General features: G+C 42.7%; 1 protein-coding gene across 1 annotated transcript in view; it reads right to left on the bottom strand.

The window, feature by feature from the left end:
* Window positions 1–22,033, bottom strand: part of LOC139459933 (myomegalin-like) — a 103,898-nt gene that overhangs the window by 66,220 nt on the left and 15,645 nt on the right. Inside the window, exon 2 of the mRNA XM_071241669.1 lies at window positions 1,058–1,128. Within this exon, the coding sequence (XP_071097770.1) occupies window positions 1,058–1,128 (71 nt within the window). The remainder of the gene's footprint in view (window positions 1–1,057; window positions 1,129–22,033) is intronic.

Raw genomic sequence — 22,033 nt, 5'->3', positions numbered from 1 at the left:
AATTCCCCATCGGTCACCATCAACTCCTCATCGGTCACCATCAACTCCCCATCAATCATCAATTCCCCATCGGTCACCATTAACTCCCCATCGGTCATCAACTCCCCATCGTTCATCCACTTCCAATCAGTCATCAACTCCCCATCGGTCACCATCAACTCCCCATCGGTCATCGACTCCCCATCGGTCACCATCAATTCCCCATCTGTCACCATCAACTCCCCATTGTTCATCCACTTCCAATCAGTCATCAATTCCCCATAGGTCATCAACTCCCCATCGTTCATCCACTTCCAATCAGTCATCAATTCCCCATCGTCCACAATTCCACATCGGTCACCATCAACTCCCCATCGGTCACCATCAACTCCCCATCGGTCACCATCAACTCCCCATCGTTAATCCACTTTCAATCAGTCATCAATTCCCCATCGGTCACCATCAACTCCCCATCGGTCACCATCAACTCCCCATCGGTCACCATCAACTCCCCTTTGGTCATCAACTCCCCATCGGTCACCATCAATTCCCCATCGGTCACCATCAACTCCCCATCAGTCATCAATTCCCCATCAGTCATCAATTCCCCATTGGTCACCATCAACTCCCCATCGGTCATCAACTCCCCATTGTTCATCCACTTCCAATCAGTCATCAATTCCCCATAGGTCATCAACTCCCCATCGTTCATCCACTTCCAATCAGTCATCAACTCCCCATCGGTCACCATCAACTTCCCATCAGTCATCAACTCTCCATCAGTCACCATCAACTCCCCATCGGTCATCAACTCCCCATCGGTCACCATCAAATCCACATCTGTCATCAACTCCACATCTGTCATCAACTCCCCATCGGTCATCAACTCCCCCATCAGTCATCAAGTGCCAATCGTCCACAACTCACCATCAGTCATCAACTCCCCATCGGTCATCAACTGCCCATCGGTCATCAACTGCCCATCGCCCTAACAACTCCCCAACACCCAAACAACTCCCCATTGTCCACACAAATACCCATCGCCCACCAACACTCCATACCCGCCCTGACGACCTACTTGGAATGGATCCATCCTGATACTCCAGGTGATTGCCGAATGTGATCTCCGGCAGCAGGTCCGGGTTGGCACTGAAACAACAAGAACAGAGTGAGATAAAGTTATCTCCCTTCATAAGTTTATGGCTAACTCATGAACCCAAAATAACACATTGGGCGGCAATGGAATGACACTGCATGAATTCACTTAGTCTGTCTTACAGACCCTGAGACAAATATATCAAACATTTGTCAAATACAGCCCATGCAAGTCCAAAAAGTTTGGCACTGCAGAGTCTCTGGGCTCCTTTTTGTTATATTTGTATTAGGGTAATTTAACAACTGGTTTTTTTCTGTACAATATGTTCATTTCAGAGAGTAGATGTTAGTCTAGAATTCACTGTAAACTTTGTTTCTCTGACCCTGACGAATACAGTTCATATTTACAACATCGACATAACTTTTTGAGTTTGATTGATTGATTGATTGATTGACTGATTAGTATTGGCTATACAAATAGTGTCTTTCCTTAGTTTCAGTGTTCATATTTGAAGCGCACCCAAGGCTTCTAAACATCTGTGCAGTCTCCCTTTCCAAGATGCTGCATTGAGCTTTTATCTCTGTGGAGCTACACATTTGATATCAAACACTTCAAGAATCACAAACTTATGATAAAATATGAACCACACTTCTTGATCATGTTGATTTGAAGAAAACTCATCATTATCTTATCAATACAGTCTCAACATGCTAAGATATTTTTAATTCCACTTCATATTTTTTCAAAGACTTAAAATAATATGGATGTATAAAAATATAGTATATAAAATGATATGATAAGTACACATAAATAAGACACTAGTAATGATATCTGAAGATGAAACTTGATGCATGGTTCCCCACTGGTACTGGGTCATCAGGTGTGGAGGGATCATCCTCTCACTGCCTCCAGACCTGTCTGGTCCAACATGAGGCTGGCTATCTTGTCTGCAGGGGGTGGGGGAGTAGGGGAGGTGGTGGTGTGATGGGTGGGGGAGAAATGTAGATAATAGGAAGGGATGCAAATTGGCAAGAGCCTGAGTCAGTTAATGTCAAAATGGTAAAGGTACCCCTAGGGCAAGCAAAATTTCAGTCTTCTAGGGGGTTAATGTTAGTGGGAGGGGGAGGGGGAAGGGGAGGGGGAGGGGTGTGTGTGGGACTGAACTGCCATGGCCCTGCAGCAGGGGGGGGGGGGGGGGGGGGGGTGGCTGTGATAACACGACCATGTAATGGTTTCACTTCCCTTCCCTTTCTCCCAACACTATCTGCCATGCTGGGCAACCACAGACAAGATAACAGCTCATCTGTAACCAGTGAAGACGCCACAGCAGGGCGATGTAACGTCCAACACACCCAGCTACATGACTCACTCACTGCAGAGCAAGTGAAACCAGATATTCATATCACAGACCCATTCACTTGAATTTCCTTAAATTATCTTGATTGAAATTGCAGGATCATGCTGGCTTACAGATTTTCTTCAGCAATCCAAGATGTAATCACTTATACATTCATCTCAAGTAAACAAGCTAAAGAAAATAACATCTTTCCACACGTTCAGGTGTCACAGATGATCATGTCTACAGAACATAGAGGCAGCAGAACATGGACTTCCCATGTAAACATCCCACCCTAAAAGGGCCCCCCACTGTCACATGACTATCACATGATACAGCAGGGTTTTGGTTGGCAGTATTGGAAAAAAGCATTGAGCCAAACTACCACATCAACTTGTTAATGGATAAGTTCTAAGGAAGAGACATTATGGATGTCAACTTCGTTATGATGAGGAACACAACATTTCAGGGTAAAGTTACTCCATCTGATGAAGGAGTAAGTATAAACTCTCTGAAACGTGTTCCTCATCATAAAGAAGTTGACATCCAAAAATTCTCTTCCTTATGTGTATCACTTCTCAATGCCTTTCAAAGACTTGACAAGTTCTACTTGTTGCATAAGTCTGAAAACTTCATGATAAAAATCATGTGTTTGAATCTAAAAAAATAATTCCTTGATTCATAATACAACAAAAAGTATTTGTTACTGGTATTCTTTATTTGTCATAATCAACGCAAAAATAATAATCTGAAGAAAATGCAGTTCTGAATGATATTGTGATCATTTTGTAACCCCACAATCCTCCAAACCTCAACACTATTCCCCATACAACTGTACGTAACACAAGCACCTGAGTTGACAATTCTCCAACAATAAACATGATAAACATGATAAAGGGCCAGACAGATTTCAGTTGTGATAATCATAACAATTCTGTACATAATCAGTGTATCGATTCCATGTGAGATTAATCCCGTCCTGTCATGGTATAATCCCCGTAATCCCCTCCACCGATGATAGCCAGACCGGCTGAGGCTGCAAGAAGCTGACAATTACATCGTTTAACACCTCAGATCCCAACTGATAAACATGATAAATACACTATTGTATAGACCACATAAACACTGGTCCTCCTGTCCTGACATAATGGGCCCTGACTGTCCCCCCTGGACGGGGATTACTCAGGGTTGACCCTGTGGTGTAGACTTGCACAAGACTCGAAGGCAATAATTATTAGTATAAATCATAATTTCTAGATATTATAAATCATAAGAACAAGTCGTCCCTATAAGAGACTGGAGTCCTATGTACTCCACATATCTAGACTTGTCCATTTGAGGAGGATACAATTACTTCACATTCATGGACTTTTCTTTCAGTACAGCCTTGGAGCAAGGCTACCTGTGGTGCTGTCACAACATAATCCTCTCATGTTTGATGAACCATGTAATGAGTTGTGTTATAAATAACAGATTATCAGCTTACGTTGATATGATTAATTATAGATAATACAGTTCCTGCTGCGATATTTAGCAGAAATGCCCACTTGCTGCAGAAATGTACATATTCTGCAGAAAATCACGTTTTGTTGTAGAACTCACGCAGAACGTTGCATATATCTGCCGCCAAAGTCTTTAAATACACTGCAGAATTTTACCATGTGTGTCGAAAGCTGGTTTCAAGGTGTAAACTGATATTTATTTTGTTTTGAAGTAAAGTTGACTTTCGAATAATTGCTTACCAAAAGTGCATGTCTGTATGTTTACACTAGTGATCTTGCTCAATAAACTATTCTAGCCGTGAATAAGTTCATGATAGGAATACCTGCCACAAGTGAAATAGATGCAAAATTTATGAAATTCATGAAAACTAATCTTAACAAAGTGCAGAATTGTGTGCAGAATTATCAAAAATTGAGAGCAGAATTTAAATGTTTGGCCGCGGAAAATAGTGGGGACTGACAATAGAACATCTCTACATAGCCAGTGACAAGTCACAAGAACCTTGTTCTGTATATTTGTAATATTTGTCATCAGATTGCCTTAGCTTCATTGTTACTCTGGTCTCATGGTTTATTTATCAAACTGGCTTCCACAGGAGATATGCTTGGGTAAAAATGAAACTGCATCACAATGCTTTGCAGACCACTGTGATGTCATCAGTTACAGCCTCTGAAGCTGGTTCGCTATACCATGTATACTGTCTATGTATAGAATCTCATATGGTCTATGAAATCCTTTATCGGAATATTGCTGAGTGCCCCATTAAACACCAACCAACCAACCAACCTACCAACCAACAACCAATCAACCAACCAACCTAACTATTAAACAACACATTTGTCTCCTCTAAAATGTTTTGATGTTCATAAAATATATATTCCACAGTCACAGTGCAGGACCAATGTAGGTCCTGTGCTACAAGTCCATGTACAGCTACATAAGCACTGGAGACTATGGACTCTGATAATAGCTTCTGTCCAGGGTGATTACGGCACTCGTTGGGCGGTGTATACAGACAATATCCCCCTATGTCCTCCACAACAACAAAGTGCCCATTAGACGCATTGCTGGATGCTTTGTGGCCGACATTAGCCTGTCAGTACATGTTGGCCTAATTTATACACACAAATCAACACAACCACATCTGCATAAGGTGTTATACTACAGTTTACATGCTGGACAGACCGATAAGCATGTGAAGTAGACCCTCACCAAGTGTGCTGCGCAGCGTTCCCAGTGAGTGAGTGAGTGAGTGAGTGAGTGAGTGAGTTTAACAAAACTTTCAGCATTATTCCAGCCATATTATGGCACAGGACATGAATGAATGGGCTTCACACATTTTGACCATTTTCAACATATTCTCGGAGCTATGCCCACTGCATCAAACACATTTTTGTTCTAATAGCATGTTAACAGTGTATAAGTAAAGCTGATGCGGCAGGGGTAGACACCATCAACTAAATCTCAAACTGGTCCACACCCCAACTTGGACTAGTGGTTCATGTTGACATAAGCAGAGGTTGACATAGTTGAGTAGACTAACATCTAGTCTCTGAAATGAACATATCTTACAGAAAAAAAACCCAGTTGTTACATCATCTTAAAAACAATATAAAAAAAGGAGCTCAGAGACTTTGGTACCAGTTAGGGGTACACTGACTGCACTCAGGACTCGGGTTCGAGTTAGGGGTACACTGACTGCACTCAGGACTCGGGTTCCAGTGAGGGGTACACTGACTGCACTCAGGACTCGGGTTCGAGTTAGGTGTACACTGACTGCACTCAGAACTCTGGTTCGAGTTAGGGGTACACTGACTGCACTCAGGACTCGGGTTCCAGTTAGGGGTACACTGACTGCACTCAGGACTAGGGTTCCAGTTAGGGGTACACTGACTGGACGCAGGACTCGGGTTCCAGTTAGGGGTACACTGACTGCACTCAGGACTCGGGTTCCAGTGAGGGGTACACTGACTGGACGCAGGACTCGGGTTCCAGTTAGGGGTACACTGACTGCACTCAGAACTCTGGTTCGAGTTAGGGGTACACTGACTGCACTCAGGACTCGGGTTCCAGTTAGGGGTACACTGACTGCACTCAGGACTCGGGTTCCAGTGAGGGGTACACTGACTGGACGCAGGACTCGGGTTCCAGTTAGGGGTACACTGACTGCACTCAGGACTCGGGTTCGAGTTAGGGGTACACTGACTGCACTCAGGACTAGTGTTCCAGTTAGGGGTACACTGACTGCACTCAGGACTCGGGTTCCAGTTAGGGGTACACTGACTGCACTCAGGACTCGGGTTCCAGTTAAGGGTACACTGACTGCACTCAGGACTCGGGTTCCAGTTAGGGGTACATTGACTTCACTCAGGACTCGGGAACTACTTACTACCAGTGTCAACACGTTCAACTCTTGTAGTAGATCTCAACTGTCTGTGTGACACATAATACTAATAGATACAAGGCCAACATTTGTTGAGTGCTAAGTTTACCTTGAACATATCCAGTTTAAATCTTTGCTCTGTGCTGTAAGACTTAAAAGCTTACTCCAACATTCCCATTTACGATCAATTCCTTCTAATCATTGTATCATCTTGGCTGCCGTACCTGAATGCACTTTCAGTAAAACTGATGAGAATATCGTCATGACCCATAAAGATCCCATCTACATCCTGCCATCTCTACAGAGAGATACCACTCAGGAGCAGGTCCCAGCAAGCACCTGTTGCAGCTAATTCATTCAACAGACAACTACCCAGATGTTGGGATGATTTTCTTTTTGCAGTTCACACTTACTCCCTGCCTCAAGTGGAGTCCCTGCCCTGACAAGCCTCAAGTAGAGTTCCTGCCCTGACAAGCTTCAAGTAGAGTTCCTGCCCTGACAAGCCTCAAGTAGAGCTCCTGCCCTGACAAGCCTCAAGTAGAGTTCCTGCCCTGACAAGCCTCAAGTAGAGTCCCTGTCTTAACAAGCCTCAAGTGGAGTCCCTGCCCTGACAAGCCTCAAGTGGAGTCCCTGCCCTGACAAGCCTCAAGTGGAGTCCCTGCCCTGACAAGCCTCAAGTAGAGTCCCTACCCTGACAAGCCTCAAGTGGAGTCCCTGTCTTAACAAGCCTCAAGTGGAGTCCCTGCCCTGACAAGCCTCAAGTAGAGTCCCTGCTCTGACAAGCTTCAAGTGGAGTCCCTGCTCTGACAAGCTTCAAGAGGAGTCCCTGTCTTAACAAGCCTCAAGTGGAGTCCCTGCCCTGACAAGCCTCAAGTGGAGTCCCTGCCCTGACAAACTTCAAGTGGAGTCCCTGCCCTGACAAGCCTCAAGTGGAGTCCCTGCCCTGACAAACTTCAAGTGGAGTCCCTGCCCTGACAAGCTTCAAGTGGTGTCCCTGCCCTGACAAACTTCAAGTGGAGTCCCTGCCCTGACAAGCCTCAAGTAGAGTCCCTGCCCTGACAAACTTCAAGTGGAGTCCCTGCCCTGACAAGCCTCAAGTGGAGTCCCTGCCCTGACAAGCCTCGAGTAGAGTCCCTGCCCTGACAAACCTCAAGTGGAGTCCCTGCCCTGACAAGCTTCAAGTGGAGTCCCTGCCCTGACAAACTTCAAGTAGAGTTCCTGCCCTGACAAGCCTCAAGTGGAGTCCCTGCCCTGACAAGCCTCAAGTGGAGTCCCTGCCCTGACAAGCCTCAAGTGGAGTCCCTGCCCTGACAAGTCTCAAGTGGAGTCCCTGCCCTGACAACCTTCAAGTGGAGTCCCTGCCCTGACAAGCCTCAAGTAGAGTTCCTTCTCTGACAAGCCTCAAGTGGAGTCCCTGCTCTGACAAGCTTCAAGCGGAGTCCCTGCTCTGACAAGCCTCAAGTGGAGTCCCTGCCCTGACAAACTTCAAGTGGAGTCCCTGCCCTGACAAGCCTCAAGTAGAGTCCCTGCCCTGACAAACTTCAAGTGGAGTCCCTGCCCTGACAAGCCTCAAGTGGAGTCCCTGCCCTGACAAGCCTCGAGTAGAGTCCCTGCCCTGACAAACCTCAAGTGGAGTCCCGGCCCTAACAAGCCTCAAGTGGAGTCCCTGCCCTGACAAGCTTCAAGTGGAGTCCCTGCTCTGACAAACTTCAAGTGGAGTCCCTGCCCTAACAAGCCTCAAGTGGAGTCCCTGCCCTGACAAGCTTCAAGTGGAGTCCCTGCTCTGACAAACTTCAAGTGGAGTCCCTGCCCTGACAAGCCTCAAGTGGAGTCCCTGCTCTGACAAGCCTCAAGTAGAGTCCCTACCCTGACAAGCCTCAAGTAGAGTCCCTGCCCTGACAAGCCTCAAGTGGAGTCCCTGCCCTGACAAGCCTCAAGTGGAGTCCCTGCTCTGAGAAGCCTCAGGTGGAGTCCCTGCCCTGACAAGCCTCAAGTGGAGTCCCTGCTCTGACAAGCTTCAAGTGGAGTCCCTGCTCTGACAAGCTTCAAGCGGAGTCCCTGCCCTGACAAGCCTCAAGTGGAGTCCCTGTCCTGACAAGCCTCAAGTGAAACCGGATGGCGTAAACAGTTATAACCTGTGCTGATCCTATCAGGTGAGATGCAACCAGCATGACCAAGAGAAGATCTGGGGCACCATACCATGGCTGAAGATGTTCCTTACAGAGCATGGATTATAGCATTGGCCATTAGTATCCCTACCAGGATTAAGTGGACGATATGGAATCATAAGCACCACTTACTTACCTGGATCACTGCCAAGTCTAATGGGCTTCTTACTGTAACCACCATCTTTGATAGTGTTTCCATTCTCCCCTGTTTATAATTTTTCACCAATAAATAAACTTGGTGTGTCTCTGTCTTTGGTTTATATATATACAGACTTTACCAATTCATCTCCAAAGAACAAATAGGCCCAGATTCACTCCTTCCACAATTGTTAACTCTAATACATTAATCATGTTGATATTATGATTTGTTTATCTGTTGTTTAACACCACACTCCAGCTATTTGTTGTAAATAATCGAGTCTGGATGTCATGATCATCAATCGTCCCTCGTGGGATACAATGACATCGACAAAGTCAGTGAGCCTGACCACCTGATCACATTAATCGCCTCTTACAACTAGCATGGAATGCTGAAGACCAATAATAACTCAGACCTTCACAGGGGGGAATTAATAATACGAAAACCATATATAGGGTTCACACATAAAATGTTCAGAATTTTTTGCTGTTGTTTACCATGTTTACCAATGGCCGTAATTCAGCATAATCAATTTCATACTTTCCTTTACATTCTTTGATGCTTATTTCCAATTTATTAAAACTTTTCCATCCCTTGCTCCAAGGCTGTACTAAAAGAAAAATCCATGGATGTGTAGTAATTGTATCCTCCTAATAGGCAAGTCTAGATATGTGGACAGTAAGAACTCCAGTCTCTTGTAGGGACAACTTCTTTTTATCATTGACATAATCTAGAAATTATGATATATACTAATAATTATTGCCTTAGAGACTTGTGCAAGTCTAAGGGGGTACAGCACTACACCAACTGAACGTCTATGTTACAGCATGGGGCTGATCCTCTGATATAATGCAGTGTCAGCACTAATTACTCCCAGACTGGCGTGTTACATGGAACAACCTGTTGATGCTATACATACCATGGAGCTGGCAACACTATGCAGTACCTACACTGTAGACTTGCACAAGTCTCTAAGGCAATAATTATTAGTTTAAATCATAAGTTCTAGATATTGTAAATAATAAGAACATGTTGTCCCTATAAGAGACTGGAATCCACATAACAAGACTTGCCTATTACTATTATTATTAGGAGGATAGAATTACTACACATCCATGGACTTTTTTTTCAGTACAGCCTTCGACAAATGTTAGAGCAAGGCTACCTACATTGAGGCTGGCAACCCTATACAGTACCTACATTGAGTGTAATTCTTCCTCAACCCATTGTTATTTACATAAGGCCAATGATTTTGCTGGAAATAATGACATTAGGACATTTCACAATTGTATCAAACTTCATTTTGCTATTTGATTACCAAAATTAAAATATATAAATGTTTTTGACTTTTTTGGATGACAATCAGTCAATGTCCAAGAACATGAAGAAAATTATATCCTTAAGTGGCAATTAGAACTGGTATGATGAACAAGGGAGATCATAAGTTCTATCGACATGATGGATACACAACTTCTTTATTACAATGAATTCAAAGTTGCACTTGCTGATAACGGTGTTAGATTCTCCACCGAAACATCTCTTTCATTCTAATAAAGTTGCATATCCATGCAGCTATCTCCCTTGTTCATAAACATCTAAAACCTGTTGGGGTCCTTCTATTGTATCAAAATCAGGATAACCTAAAGAATCTGAAGGTCCAGGTTAGAATAGTCTTCAGCAACCCATGCTTGATATAAGATGCGAATATGCTTGTTGTAAGAGGCGACTATCAGGATCAGGTGGTCAGGCTCGATGACTTGGTTGATGCATGTCATTGTATCCTAGTTGTGTGGATCGATGCTCATGACATCAGTCACTGGATTGTCTGGTCCAGACTCTATTATTTACAGACCGCCGTCATATAGCCAGAATATTGCTGATTGTTAAACAACATACAAACAAACAAAACTTTTTCATTAATCCAGCACAGATCCCAAATCTGTGTTTTACCTTGACCTACAAAACTAGGGGGCTAGGGCTAGGGGATCCCGAATTTCTAATTTCAAGGATCCTTACAGGAAATACGAGGACCCTGTTAACTGATAAAATGGTGTAGTGTGTATCTGGTAACGTTGTGCTTCCCTCGGGATGCAATGGGCTTTTTTCTGCATCTATTCTTTACATCTGTGAGTACTGGATGCACATTTCTGCATCACATAAAACCCTGCCTACTATGTGATAGAGTGAATCTTGTTTTAAGCAACCGTAAGCAATATATGTCTATATAATGAAGCACACAGACCAGCAGATGTCTGCATGAACTGCAATCCCTACCCCAGGCAAAGAACAGGTACAAGTCCTCCAGACTACAATGTAGAGGACTTCCATGACCTCAGGCACTTTAGAGGTCACAGTGTTACCATGTAGAGCAAGAGGTCACAACCAGGTAACTTGTTATGCACTTTAACACTACAGAAATAGAAATTGGAGACTGGGAAGTTTGAGATTGCTAATTAAGCACAACTAGACAAGAGACAAATCAGGCTGGTACTACATCAACGGCCATGAAAGACAAGAGACTACAGCTGTTCATGCAATTAGCTTCAGCTGGTGCTTGTAAGAACTTATTCAAGTGCTTGTAAATACCTTATCACAGTTTGACAGATTTAGATTCACTCTTACTGATGTCAGAACATTCACTGGCCTGAAGACTCAATCTTGAAACAGTGCCATCAATCCTGACATCATAGCAATGTATACCACAGTTAATGTATACCATGGAATTAAACATGGTATGTTATACCCTGGTGATACAACAGTTAACTCACCAGTAGAAACTAACAGTTTTATTCCACTGGTCCTTATAAATGAAAACAAATAGCAAAACCTTTAAAAAAGGCAAATTTCTACTAGTCCATATGATACCTTAACTATTGGGCAGTTTGGCAAGGACTATAGGACAAGTGCCATTTTTTTTAATGCTGTAACTTATATACCATGGTGTACAACATGGTGTAACTCATAAGACAGGGAGGAGTACAACAATTAACTATTATACCATGGCATATGACAAGTAACATGATTATTGCATTGATTGTGCTGATGGAGACACAAAGCAAGTCTACTATTAGCATAAATAGCTAACACAAAACAGACGCTCATCTAATACAGCACGTCTTTGTGCAAGTTAATGTCTGAATTAGTGCACCTTTAAGCAGCGTCATCACTGACAGACTGAACATAGCGGCAGGTACCACGTAACTGGATTATAGCTGAACTGCAGGGACTGCAGTGGGTCGTGCAGGAGAATATCAACATGTTGGCCGTATTGTCAGAAGTAATCACCCCAGACTCGTCACTCACTGCTGGAACCATGCATGTGGACATGAAGCTGAGATTGTCTCTCCCCATGTGTGGCAGGGGGTACACGATCAATCATGTTCTTGCATACATAGAGCCACAACCTCCATTCAGTCCCATGATTACAGGTGGTGCATGATCAGTTATGGCCCATGACATTGAAAAAGAATTAACACTAATTCAAAATATATAGAAAACACCTGTTTGATTGAGTGGAGGTAAATTTGTGCTATGTCACATGACTTCCACTGACTCGGGAAAAAGCGTGCAGCTTTTTGCTTTGAAGCGGGTATAAGGGATTTATTTTGCCTCAGAAAGCCACGTCCGCCTGACTTGCTTGTGGCGGGAAAAGGGAGTTTATTCACCCACTGAGAAAGATATTTCCCTCCAAGGCGAGATACATTGTATCTTATGAAGGTCACATGAACCAATAATATCACATCATTTTGACATGGAGGTATGATAAGATCAGTTATGGCATCACCACCTGTACACAGTTAACACTAGAGACCATCCCATGATCACTGGGGGAATATGATTAGTGAAGGCCCTGGGTTACCTACCACCTCTGACATGTCGGAGTCATTGGCAGATTACAGAAAAGTATCAAGAAAAAACATCAACATGATCAAAGCTACCACCACAAACAGGAACACAGGGTTCCTAAGAATGGACTCTTTTAGTCGTTAAAACAGAAATTAGTAACTGACGTTTGTTAACCTGATTAAAGGCTGAGAAACACTGTTGAGGATCTAACAGCACCAGACTATAATCCCCAGCCCCCATCCTGCAGGCTAACTTCTGCTGGCACAGATTCACGTGGTAATGACATTATCGTGGAACAGTTCACCCAAAACACACACCTCTGACATCCAGATAGCTGTTTCCACAACCCTGAACTGAAGACATTCCTCCAGGGTGGGCCTTACTCTACCTTTCCTTCTTTCTAATTCTAGTGGGGTAAATATAATCACAGAATCGATGAAAGAACAATTGGACCTCACAGATTTCATTCCCTTGAACTTTGGCAAAAACTTCCACTTCTATTTAGAAAATCAGTTAGTTAATGGGGTATTATTAATGGAACAGTTTCTACAATATATTCACCTTGTTTCAATTCACAATGATTGCCGAGTGGTGCTGCTGCTGCTGATTATCACTCTGAACATAACAGCAATTGTAATGTTTGTTTGTTTGTTGTGGGAATGCAGCACTTGGCAATATTCCAGCTATGTACCAACGACCTGTTAATATTCAAGTCAGGGCCAGGCAATCCATCGACTGACATGATCAACGATCCAAACCGTCAGGGTCAGATGAGACATAGTCAACCAGAGAATGACCACCCAGTCCATTAGGTCCCATCATGCAACGAGTCTAGATTCCTAGGATCACACTGGTCATGAAGAGGTAGATCATCCATCCTTTTACACTCAGACCCTGTTGTCTCCAGCTCGTGGGGGGCAGGGAAATAGTTCAATTTATCGTGGATTTGACACATCTGATCTTATTACCCTCAGACAACAGAAACAATCATACAACCGGCTTGTCATGTAAATAACATTGAAATAATAAGAAATGAAATTGGAAGCTTTTATCATTTTTGCATCTATAGTTATGATTGTTTATTTCTCTGTTGCTGCGTCTGATCCAGTTATCCCCTGTAAGTCCTCGGCTATGTTTCTGACCATGACCATGATGACACTGACAAACACCAACTAGTGATACAATTAAGTACCATAGAACAACAGATTAACCATGCTAACAAACATAATCCTGATTCATCTCAAACATTTTAGCAATTTGCAATCAGGTAACGACACATATAAGTATTCAAATCAAAACTGTGGGGAGTATTAAAATCAAAACTGTGGGGGAGTGAGTGTCGTTTCACAATGCTTTGAAAGATACTTCTGTCATACTATGGGACAGCTTAATATGGCACGAAAGCCGGAAGTGATGCAGGTCATAGACAAAGGGAGCATGGATATGGTGCTTAGAAACCTAGAAACATACTCAAGGATTATCTGGGAACCCAATCCAAAGCACAAGTTTCTGGCAGACCTAAGGGACACAACTCTCCCATGGAGGAAGAAGAGGAAGTCACATGTTTCACATAAACTAGGAGTGTTTCACATGTTGCACAAAGCTGCACAACTAAGGAAGCTGGAGCTTAAAGAGGCAAATGAAGATTCTTCCCTTCAATCCGTGGAATCCTGGCCAGCTGACACAACAGTTGGAGGATGCCTCACTGCCCAGCATCTGGCCCCACTTACACAGCAGGTCAGCTGGATGGGCCAACACACTGTGCCTTCAGGACTAACATATATAGTCCAGGCCATAAAGTTAAGCCTTCTTGAAATCATGAGGCTTCTGGGGTTTTTGATCTCTGTACCCCTCAATCTTTCTGTTTTACCATTCAGGTTATGCCACTAGGACCCATTTACTTTCATGCTCAACTTGCAGTGACATGTATGAAGGTTAAACACCAAATTATCATATATAAATGTTTATACACTATGAATGAAATAATATGTAATATTTATATATATAATGTACATTATGTATATCTACCTTTCATGTTGATAGTTATATTTATTCTATATGTAGATAGTTTGTACCCTGCCCTATGAGGGTGTTAGGTACTATAAAAATTCTTGATTCTTGATTCTCTAATGGAACCCTGGAATCTCTTAGAGCTGAGAAGCTGAAGAGAATGGGCTGGCTGAGCTGAGTCGGTGAGTGAGTGAGTGAGTGAGTGAGTGAGTGAGTGAGTGTGTCAAGTTTTGTGCTGCTATTAGTAGATATCTGCTATAAGATCGATAATCAGAATTATCCTAGGTGGGAAGAAATATTAATGATTATCGACATGAAGATTGTGTCATTGATAATATCTTACATAAACAATTGTGATGAAATAAAGTTAAAATTTACCCCAAACAGACTTGTTATTGTCAATCATTTCAATTGCTGAAGTTGGAAAGCAGCTGTTTTTGTTATAAGTTAATGTCTACAAGGTTATCCATGCATAAATGTGTCACCACTCACTAGTGACATGAAGTGTGTTGATTTCTTTCCAACATTTTCACATATTTGCTCAAACTTACTTCTCTGACATTTATGATAATTGATAGATATTTAGTTAATGATTATCGATCTCTATGATCTGTATGAATAGCCAGCCCCAGCTATCAGCAGTACTCTATCCATAACACTGCGAGTCTGTGAGAGACAATATGCCTGCCTGCTGTCCTGGAAACAGGTGATACAGGAACTAAAGTACTTCTCACCCAAACCACAGTTCATTGACCAGATGTCAGGACTACATACTGATTGCGTTATACAGTGAGTGAGTGAGTGAGTGAGTGAGTGAGTGAGTGAGTGAGTGAGTGAGTGAGTATGGTTTTACTCTGCTTTTAGCAATATTCCAGCAACATCACAGCGGTGAACACCAGAAATGGGCTTCACACATTGTATCCATATGGTGAATCAAACCCGGGTCTTCGGTGTGACGAACGAACGCTTTAACCACTAGGATACCCCACCGCCCAACTGGAGTTATACAGAATAAATCCTAGTGAACATTTTCCTTCCATCCACACTACCGACTGCCCACCAGGCCTTGTGCTGCCATCATCCTTCCTGCAGTCACTATCCAAGAAGTGGAAGAGAGGGTGGAGGGGTTGGGTTGGTACCCTCAGAACAGTGTACAACTTGTGATTGGACATGGGGCATGTGAAAGAACCGTAGACCCAATAGTAACAACATGGGATTTAACCAACACATTTCTTTCCAATTGGAGCCAGAAAATCAAAACAGCTTTGAATATGTTGAAATACCTTCAGGCAAAAATCCTTGTATTTAATATTAGTGTTACCATGATGTCTTTTCGTACACATCTTGGATCAATTTACAACTTTACAACATAGTTGTATCATGACACAAAGTAGTGCAATGCTTCAGTGAACTGTTACAAACCAAGCCCACTGAATACTGACCGTCTGCTTCCACCTGCAGCAAGCAGACGTCATCACTCACCGAGAGGGATTCATTATATGCATATAATGTCTATGTCGGAATGTAGACGAGGCACAAAGCTGCCTGCATCAGAGCGTGCTACATTAGAGAGGGGAGTTATCAAGGGCAATCGGTCAGTTGTGATGCAAGCAAGATCCTTGTGTCTAATACACTCAGTCATATTTGCATAGAAACAGAAACATTACTATTCTGGTTAGCAACTGATGAGATTGTCAGGAGAGGTTGGATGCTTGTGAAGTTAATCATGCTCCACATTGTTATAATTACATAACAATCAATCAATTGGGTTCTCGGTGGTGGAATTTGCTTGCATGCAAGTCTTAATATGTTACAGAGTAATTTGTGCCAGGTTAGAATAAGTCGACATACTCTAATGCTTGGAGGGACTCAAGTGGATCAGATGGTCACACTCATGACTCAGTTGAATGTGTGTTCATGCCGTCCCACACCAAGGTAATCCTCCTTGCTTCAATGATACATTTCTAGACACCCGGTTACAGTTTATTGCTTAATGCCTCACTCTTCAATATTCCTGGTATATGACGGTGGTCAGTAGATCAGACAACCCAGCGGACCAGACAACCCACTGAGTGACATGAATCAGCCAAGTCAGATCACTCAATCCAGTCAGTCAGCTGTGATGCAAGCAAGATCCTCGCGCCTAATGCACTCGGTAACAATATTCAAGACCATTCAATCCTGTTACTGTTAGTCACCTCTTACAACAGGTAAAAGGACTACCGTATTCGACCCAAAAAGCGCCCATGTCCCAATAAGTGCCCTTCTGTCTTTACTTTAAGCGCCCTGGGCGCTTATTGGGTCGAATACGGTATGTTCCATCATCGAAGGGTATGAACAGCGGTCCATCCCAGAGTCAACCATAACAGCAAGTTGAGAACCATCAGAATATTGTATTGTACAATTTTCACTTGGGATGAAACGATACAGCAAGGTCATGATATGATATGCATCCTGATACGCATATTTACGTCACATTACGTGAAACTTCTCGACCATAAATATTCAGAGCTGCTAGAGCAGGTTCCAAAGGAAAAGCTAGTTGTAGATAAATGTTTGTAGCAGCTATTTAGTATTGAACTTGAAAAGCTAATAACCATAATTACAACACTTCTTGCAATATTTGACCGACTGGGTGCGGCAATTAAATGATTAGTTAGTAATGTATTTTGGCAAGTGTGTCGTCTTGTATCGATACAGAAAAATATGTATCCTGAATCGTATCGTCACATGAAAACTCACAATGCACCCGAGCACCGATTTATTGTTTCACCCCTAATTTCCGTATCAATTCACATAGGTAATACGTAGTTGTATCACACTTGCCACAAAGACTCAAGTGAATCTGTAACCCTTCTGGCCACCAGGTGGTAGATTGTATACTGGACCCTTGAGCATGTTGAGTTTCACTCATGATTTGAAAAACAGACAATACTCTTGTGTATTGGAACTAGTTGAGTGGTTGCAGCAGATACTAGCAACTGTTAACAAGAAGAGTCAGAACCTCAGTCAATATGGTCATAAGACTCCCGAATGATGTCGACAAACACACAAGGTTGTCTCTTAGTGCTAACAGGCAAACACTAGCCTTACTCCAAGGCTGTACTGAAAGATATGTCCATGGATGTGTAGTATTTTTATCTTCCTAACAGGCAAGCCTAGATAGTCTTAAGACTGTAGTCTCTAATAGGGACAATTTGTTCTTATTATATACATAACCTAAAACTTTAAACTGATAATTATTGCCTTGGAGACCCATGCAAGTCTACAACTGTAAGCACTTTGTTTTGGGTAAGATAGAGTCAGAGGTCAGTCAATGTGTTAAAAACATTCATGGAGAGAAAACGGCAAAATTCTCGAGATACTATCAGAACACAGACCCATAATGTTGATTAGCAATTAGGTAATTTAGTCAAGTTAGTAGAAAGAAAACAATGCATAATTAGTTCAAATCATCACATCCTGGAACAACAAAGGGATGAAACTCTGCACAGAAAAGCGCACGCTGTCAAAGACTGGGCCACCTGTGCCCCTTGAGGGAACAAGAGAGAGATGGTGGTATTGAGAGGAATATATCCCCTGGAACAGGGAAATACAGAGGGAAAACACCTGACTGCACCCGAGGGCTATATTCAGACACTAACAACATTCCCCTGTCAGCAGGCATTGACTGATGGTTTCTAGGACGTTGCATGGAGGAGGCGACTGACAATCACTTGTATTGTATGGACAGATCCTAGATGAGGGCGGCCCACAGGTGGCTGAGCCATGGGTGCATCCAGGGCTGGAGACCAGTGGGAAAAAGATCCGGGTTAGAACAGGTCTTCAGGAACCAATGGTTGCTGTAAGAAGTGACTCATATGATGCTTGTTGTAAGAAGCTATGAACGGGATCGGGTGGTCAGGCTCGCTGACTTGGTTGGTGCATGTCATCGTATGCCAATTGCATAGACTAACGCTCATGACTATCAATCACTTGATTGTCTGGTCCAGACTCAATTATAAAAAGACCATTGTCATATAGCTGGAATATTGCTGAGTGCGGCAAACAATCAAAGAAAGAAACAAAAACCATTGGTTCATATGGCCTATATTCTAGCTGTTTCAGTTCCACTGGCGATGTCAACCTAAACCAGCATTTGAAGCCAACAGCACTGATGTAATTCATCAGTAAAAAATCTCATTTTACACGAAATAGCTATTACTCGAACATGTAGGCTGATTATTGTCTATAAACACAAACTGTATCTGATTTCTATGTTCACACAATATATTTTCTGCCTCGCCTCAAACTAGAAAATGCTGTGAGGAAAGAATGAATGGGTCCAGGTCACAGATATTTACCAAACTAAAAAAACCACGAACATCAGTACCTGCAAGGATCACAACTGATGATCACAACCAAGGATCACAACCTGCAAGGATCACAACTGATGATCACAACCAAGGATCACAACCTGCAAGGATCACAACCTGCAAGGATCACAACCTGCAAGGATCACAACCGATGATCACAACCAAGGATCACAACCGATGATCACAACCTGCAAGGATCACAACTGATGATCACAACCAAGGATCACAACCAAGGATCACAACCAAGGATCACAACCTGCGAGGATCACAACCGATGATCACAACCAAGGATCACAACCTGCAAGGATCACAACCAAGGATCAAAACCTGCAAGGATCACAACCAAGGATCACAACCAACAGACCAAGGATCACAACCTGCAAGGATCACAATCTGCAAGGATCACAACCAAGGATCACAACCTGCAAGGATCACAACCTGCAAGGATCACAACCTAGGATCACAATTGAATTCGAACACATGAACATCGGACCACTGCATTTGGCTCAACTCTACAAAGTGAAATGCTTGGACTATTGTAGATTAACATCTAGTTCCTGAAATGAATATATTTTACAGAAAAAACAGTTGTTAAATAATACTTATAAAATATAATAAAAAGGAGCCCAGAGACTTTCTATTAGAGACTTGCATGGGCTGTATTGGATAAATTTGTTTCAGGGTCTGTATGACAGACTAGGACTATTGGAGTAAAGTCATATTTTTTCTGCGTTCAAATTGATGATCTCTGTATCCTCCCATCATGCTGTTATCTCCCATAGTGACTCATGTATACAAGGTACAAGTCTTCCATGTTTTATAGAACCCCCTCCCCCTCCTCGTCTTGCAACTGCCCGTGAAAACAGATGTCCGATTACCACGGTAACATGACACCACAAAACAACACATATAACCACATAAACCTCCCAGGCGGCTTTCTTTCAGGGAAAAAACATCCGTTTTTATTGACATCCGCGTAATCGTCAGATATGAATTTCCATTTCTAAGCACATGATTCTGGGTATCTGTCTATGATGAAAGCCTCTGACACCATTTGAAAAAAACATGTCTGAGTGATGTGTATCGCTGGACTCCAAACCTGGTATATATCGGGCGGATCAGGAAGAGAAACAAACTGGAGAATCTGTCACTGCTGAAAAAACATGCAGTTTATCATGCTCATAGATCCAGTTTCATATTGAGGCAGATCTGACAGCAGTGTAGCCTTACAGCTAAGGAAGGAGATGGATCAATATATATGAGAGAGAGAGAGAGAGAGAGAGAGAGAGAGAGAGAGAGAGAGAGAGAGAGAGAGAGAGAGAGAGAGAGAGAGAGAGAGAGAGAGAGAGAGAGAGAGAGAGAGAGAGATGCCATTCAGAAAGTGGTCAAATGTAACAAATGTTATATTTGTGATAACACTTTCTTAGTTGGTAAGCAAGCACCAGTTTTGGCAACATTCCAGTTATTACATGCCTGGACACCAGAGATGGGTTTCACATGATGTGTTACTTTGGAAAATCAACCCAGTTCTTCGGCAGGATGAGACAATGAGGATGGACCAGACAGCTTGGACCAAAAAGAACCATACAGTGTCTAAAATCAAGAGCAGGCTGCTGAAGAATTGAATCTTGGATACCCTAAATCTTTAACTATTAACATTGGGGTGATGACAAGGACCCACTGACCCCAATGCTTAGTCTTGACAGTGGGCACGCATGGAACATAGGAAGTTTTGTCCTGGGTGGATCAACTGGCCAGACTCAGGTCTGTATATCATCCCATTCTCATGGAAATGGAGTTTGCAAATGACTTAATAAAACCATCAACCATGTCGACTAGGCACGCTAACCTCTTATTCTAATGACATCATTCAGGGTTTTACCTTGACTTACAAAAGTTTGGGTCCGGGGGACCCCAATAATTACTTTTAAGGGTCCTTGCAGGCAATATGAGGGTCCTATAAAGTAATGATATGGATGAAATAACAGACACCCATTTGGTGTACTGTAGGTACAATGAATATTATTTTATTTTTATTTTAATATATATTTTTTCTGCATGCATTTTCAACAAATGCACGTCGTGTAAAATCCTGCATCACAGCAGCTGCTATTAAAAAGCCAACTCCACAAAACTTGATCCACACATCTAGCATGTTTAGCATATGTCTTTACACAAAATTACACATCTGTTTTTCTGAATAAATGAAAATAAAACAACCTCTTATACTTCCTGATATGGACCTTGCTACAAAGAAACAAGCTGATAATGATATCTCTTGACAACATTTGATCAAGTAAGTACATGGTAAGCGAGTGCTTTCAATGAAAACCTCATTAACTCTGATCGTTGTCCCTCACCTGGGCCTTGTGTTGAACACACCTGGCAGAACATCAAACCTCCCCTTCAGTGTGTTCAATCCCCTTCTTGATGCACACATGTTTCAAGCACCTGCTATCAAACACCACATCACTGTAATTCCACCGAAATTGCTGTAAGTGAACGTCTTCTTCATCACAGTCCCCATCAGACAACAAGAAGACCAGATTGCCGAAAATATTAAATTCTTCCGGAACAAAAACATCACCTTGCGAAAACTCCCGAAAATGTCGAACGTAATGAACAGACTGGGTTTAGCCAAACATGACAAGATGTCATACATATTTCTGGCTGTGTCTTCTCCCGAGATTATCCGTGTGTCCATCTCTTGAGTGACTTCTACAACATGTACAATGAGGCCCCTTCATGCCCCCATGGCTGATCAAACACACCAACTCTCCCTAATCCTGCACAGATACACAGGGTCTGCAGGGAGGGGTGAGAAGCAATCCTAATGTACTGACTACAGATTAGCTAGATCCTTCTGTTAACAGCCACAGAGGAACTGCTTGCTGCTGAAAGGAAGGGATAAGTGGGTTTCATTAAGTACAAGCAGCGTCCATTTGACTGCAACAGAATTAGGTAATATGTTACTTGTCATTACGACAGTACTCGGTGGGAGATATGGGGAAATATACCCTGTGTCATCACAACAGTACTCGATGGGTGATATGGGGAAATATACCCTGTGTCATCACAACAGTACTCGATGGATGATATGGGGAAATATACCCTGTGTCATCATGACAGTACTCGGTGGGTGATATGGGGAAATATACCCTGTGTAATCACAACAGTACTCGGGCTGATATGGGGAAATATACCCTGTGTCATCACAA

This window comes from Haliotis cracherodii, unplaced genomic scaffold (assembly GCF_022045235.1).
Source record: "Haliotis cracherodii isolate W230 unplaced genomic scaffold, xgHalCrac1.p SCAF_13, whole genome shotgun sequence".
Lineage (NCBI taxonomy): Eukaryota > Metazoa > Mollusca > Gastropoda > Lepetellida > Haliotidae > Haliotis > Haliotis cracherodii.
This window is presented reverse-complemented; position numbering and strand designations above follow the sequence as displayed.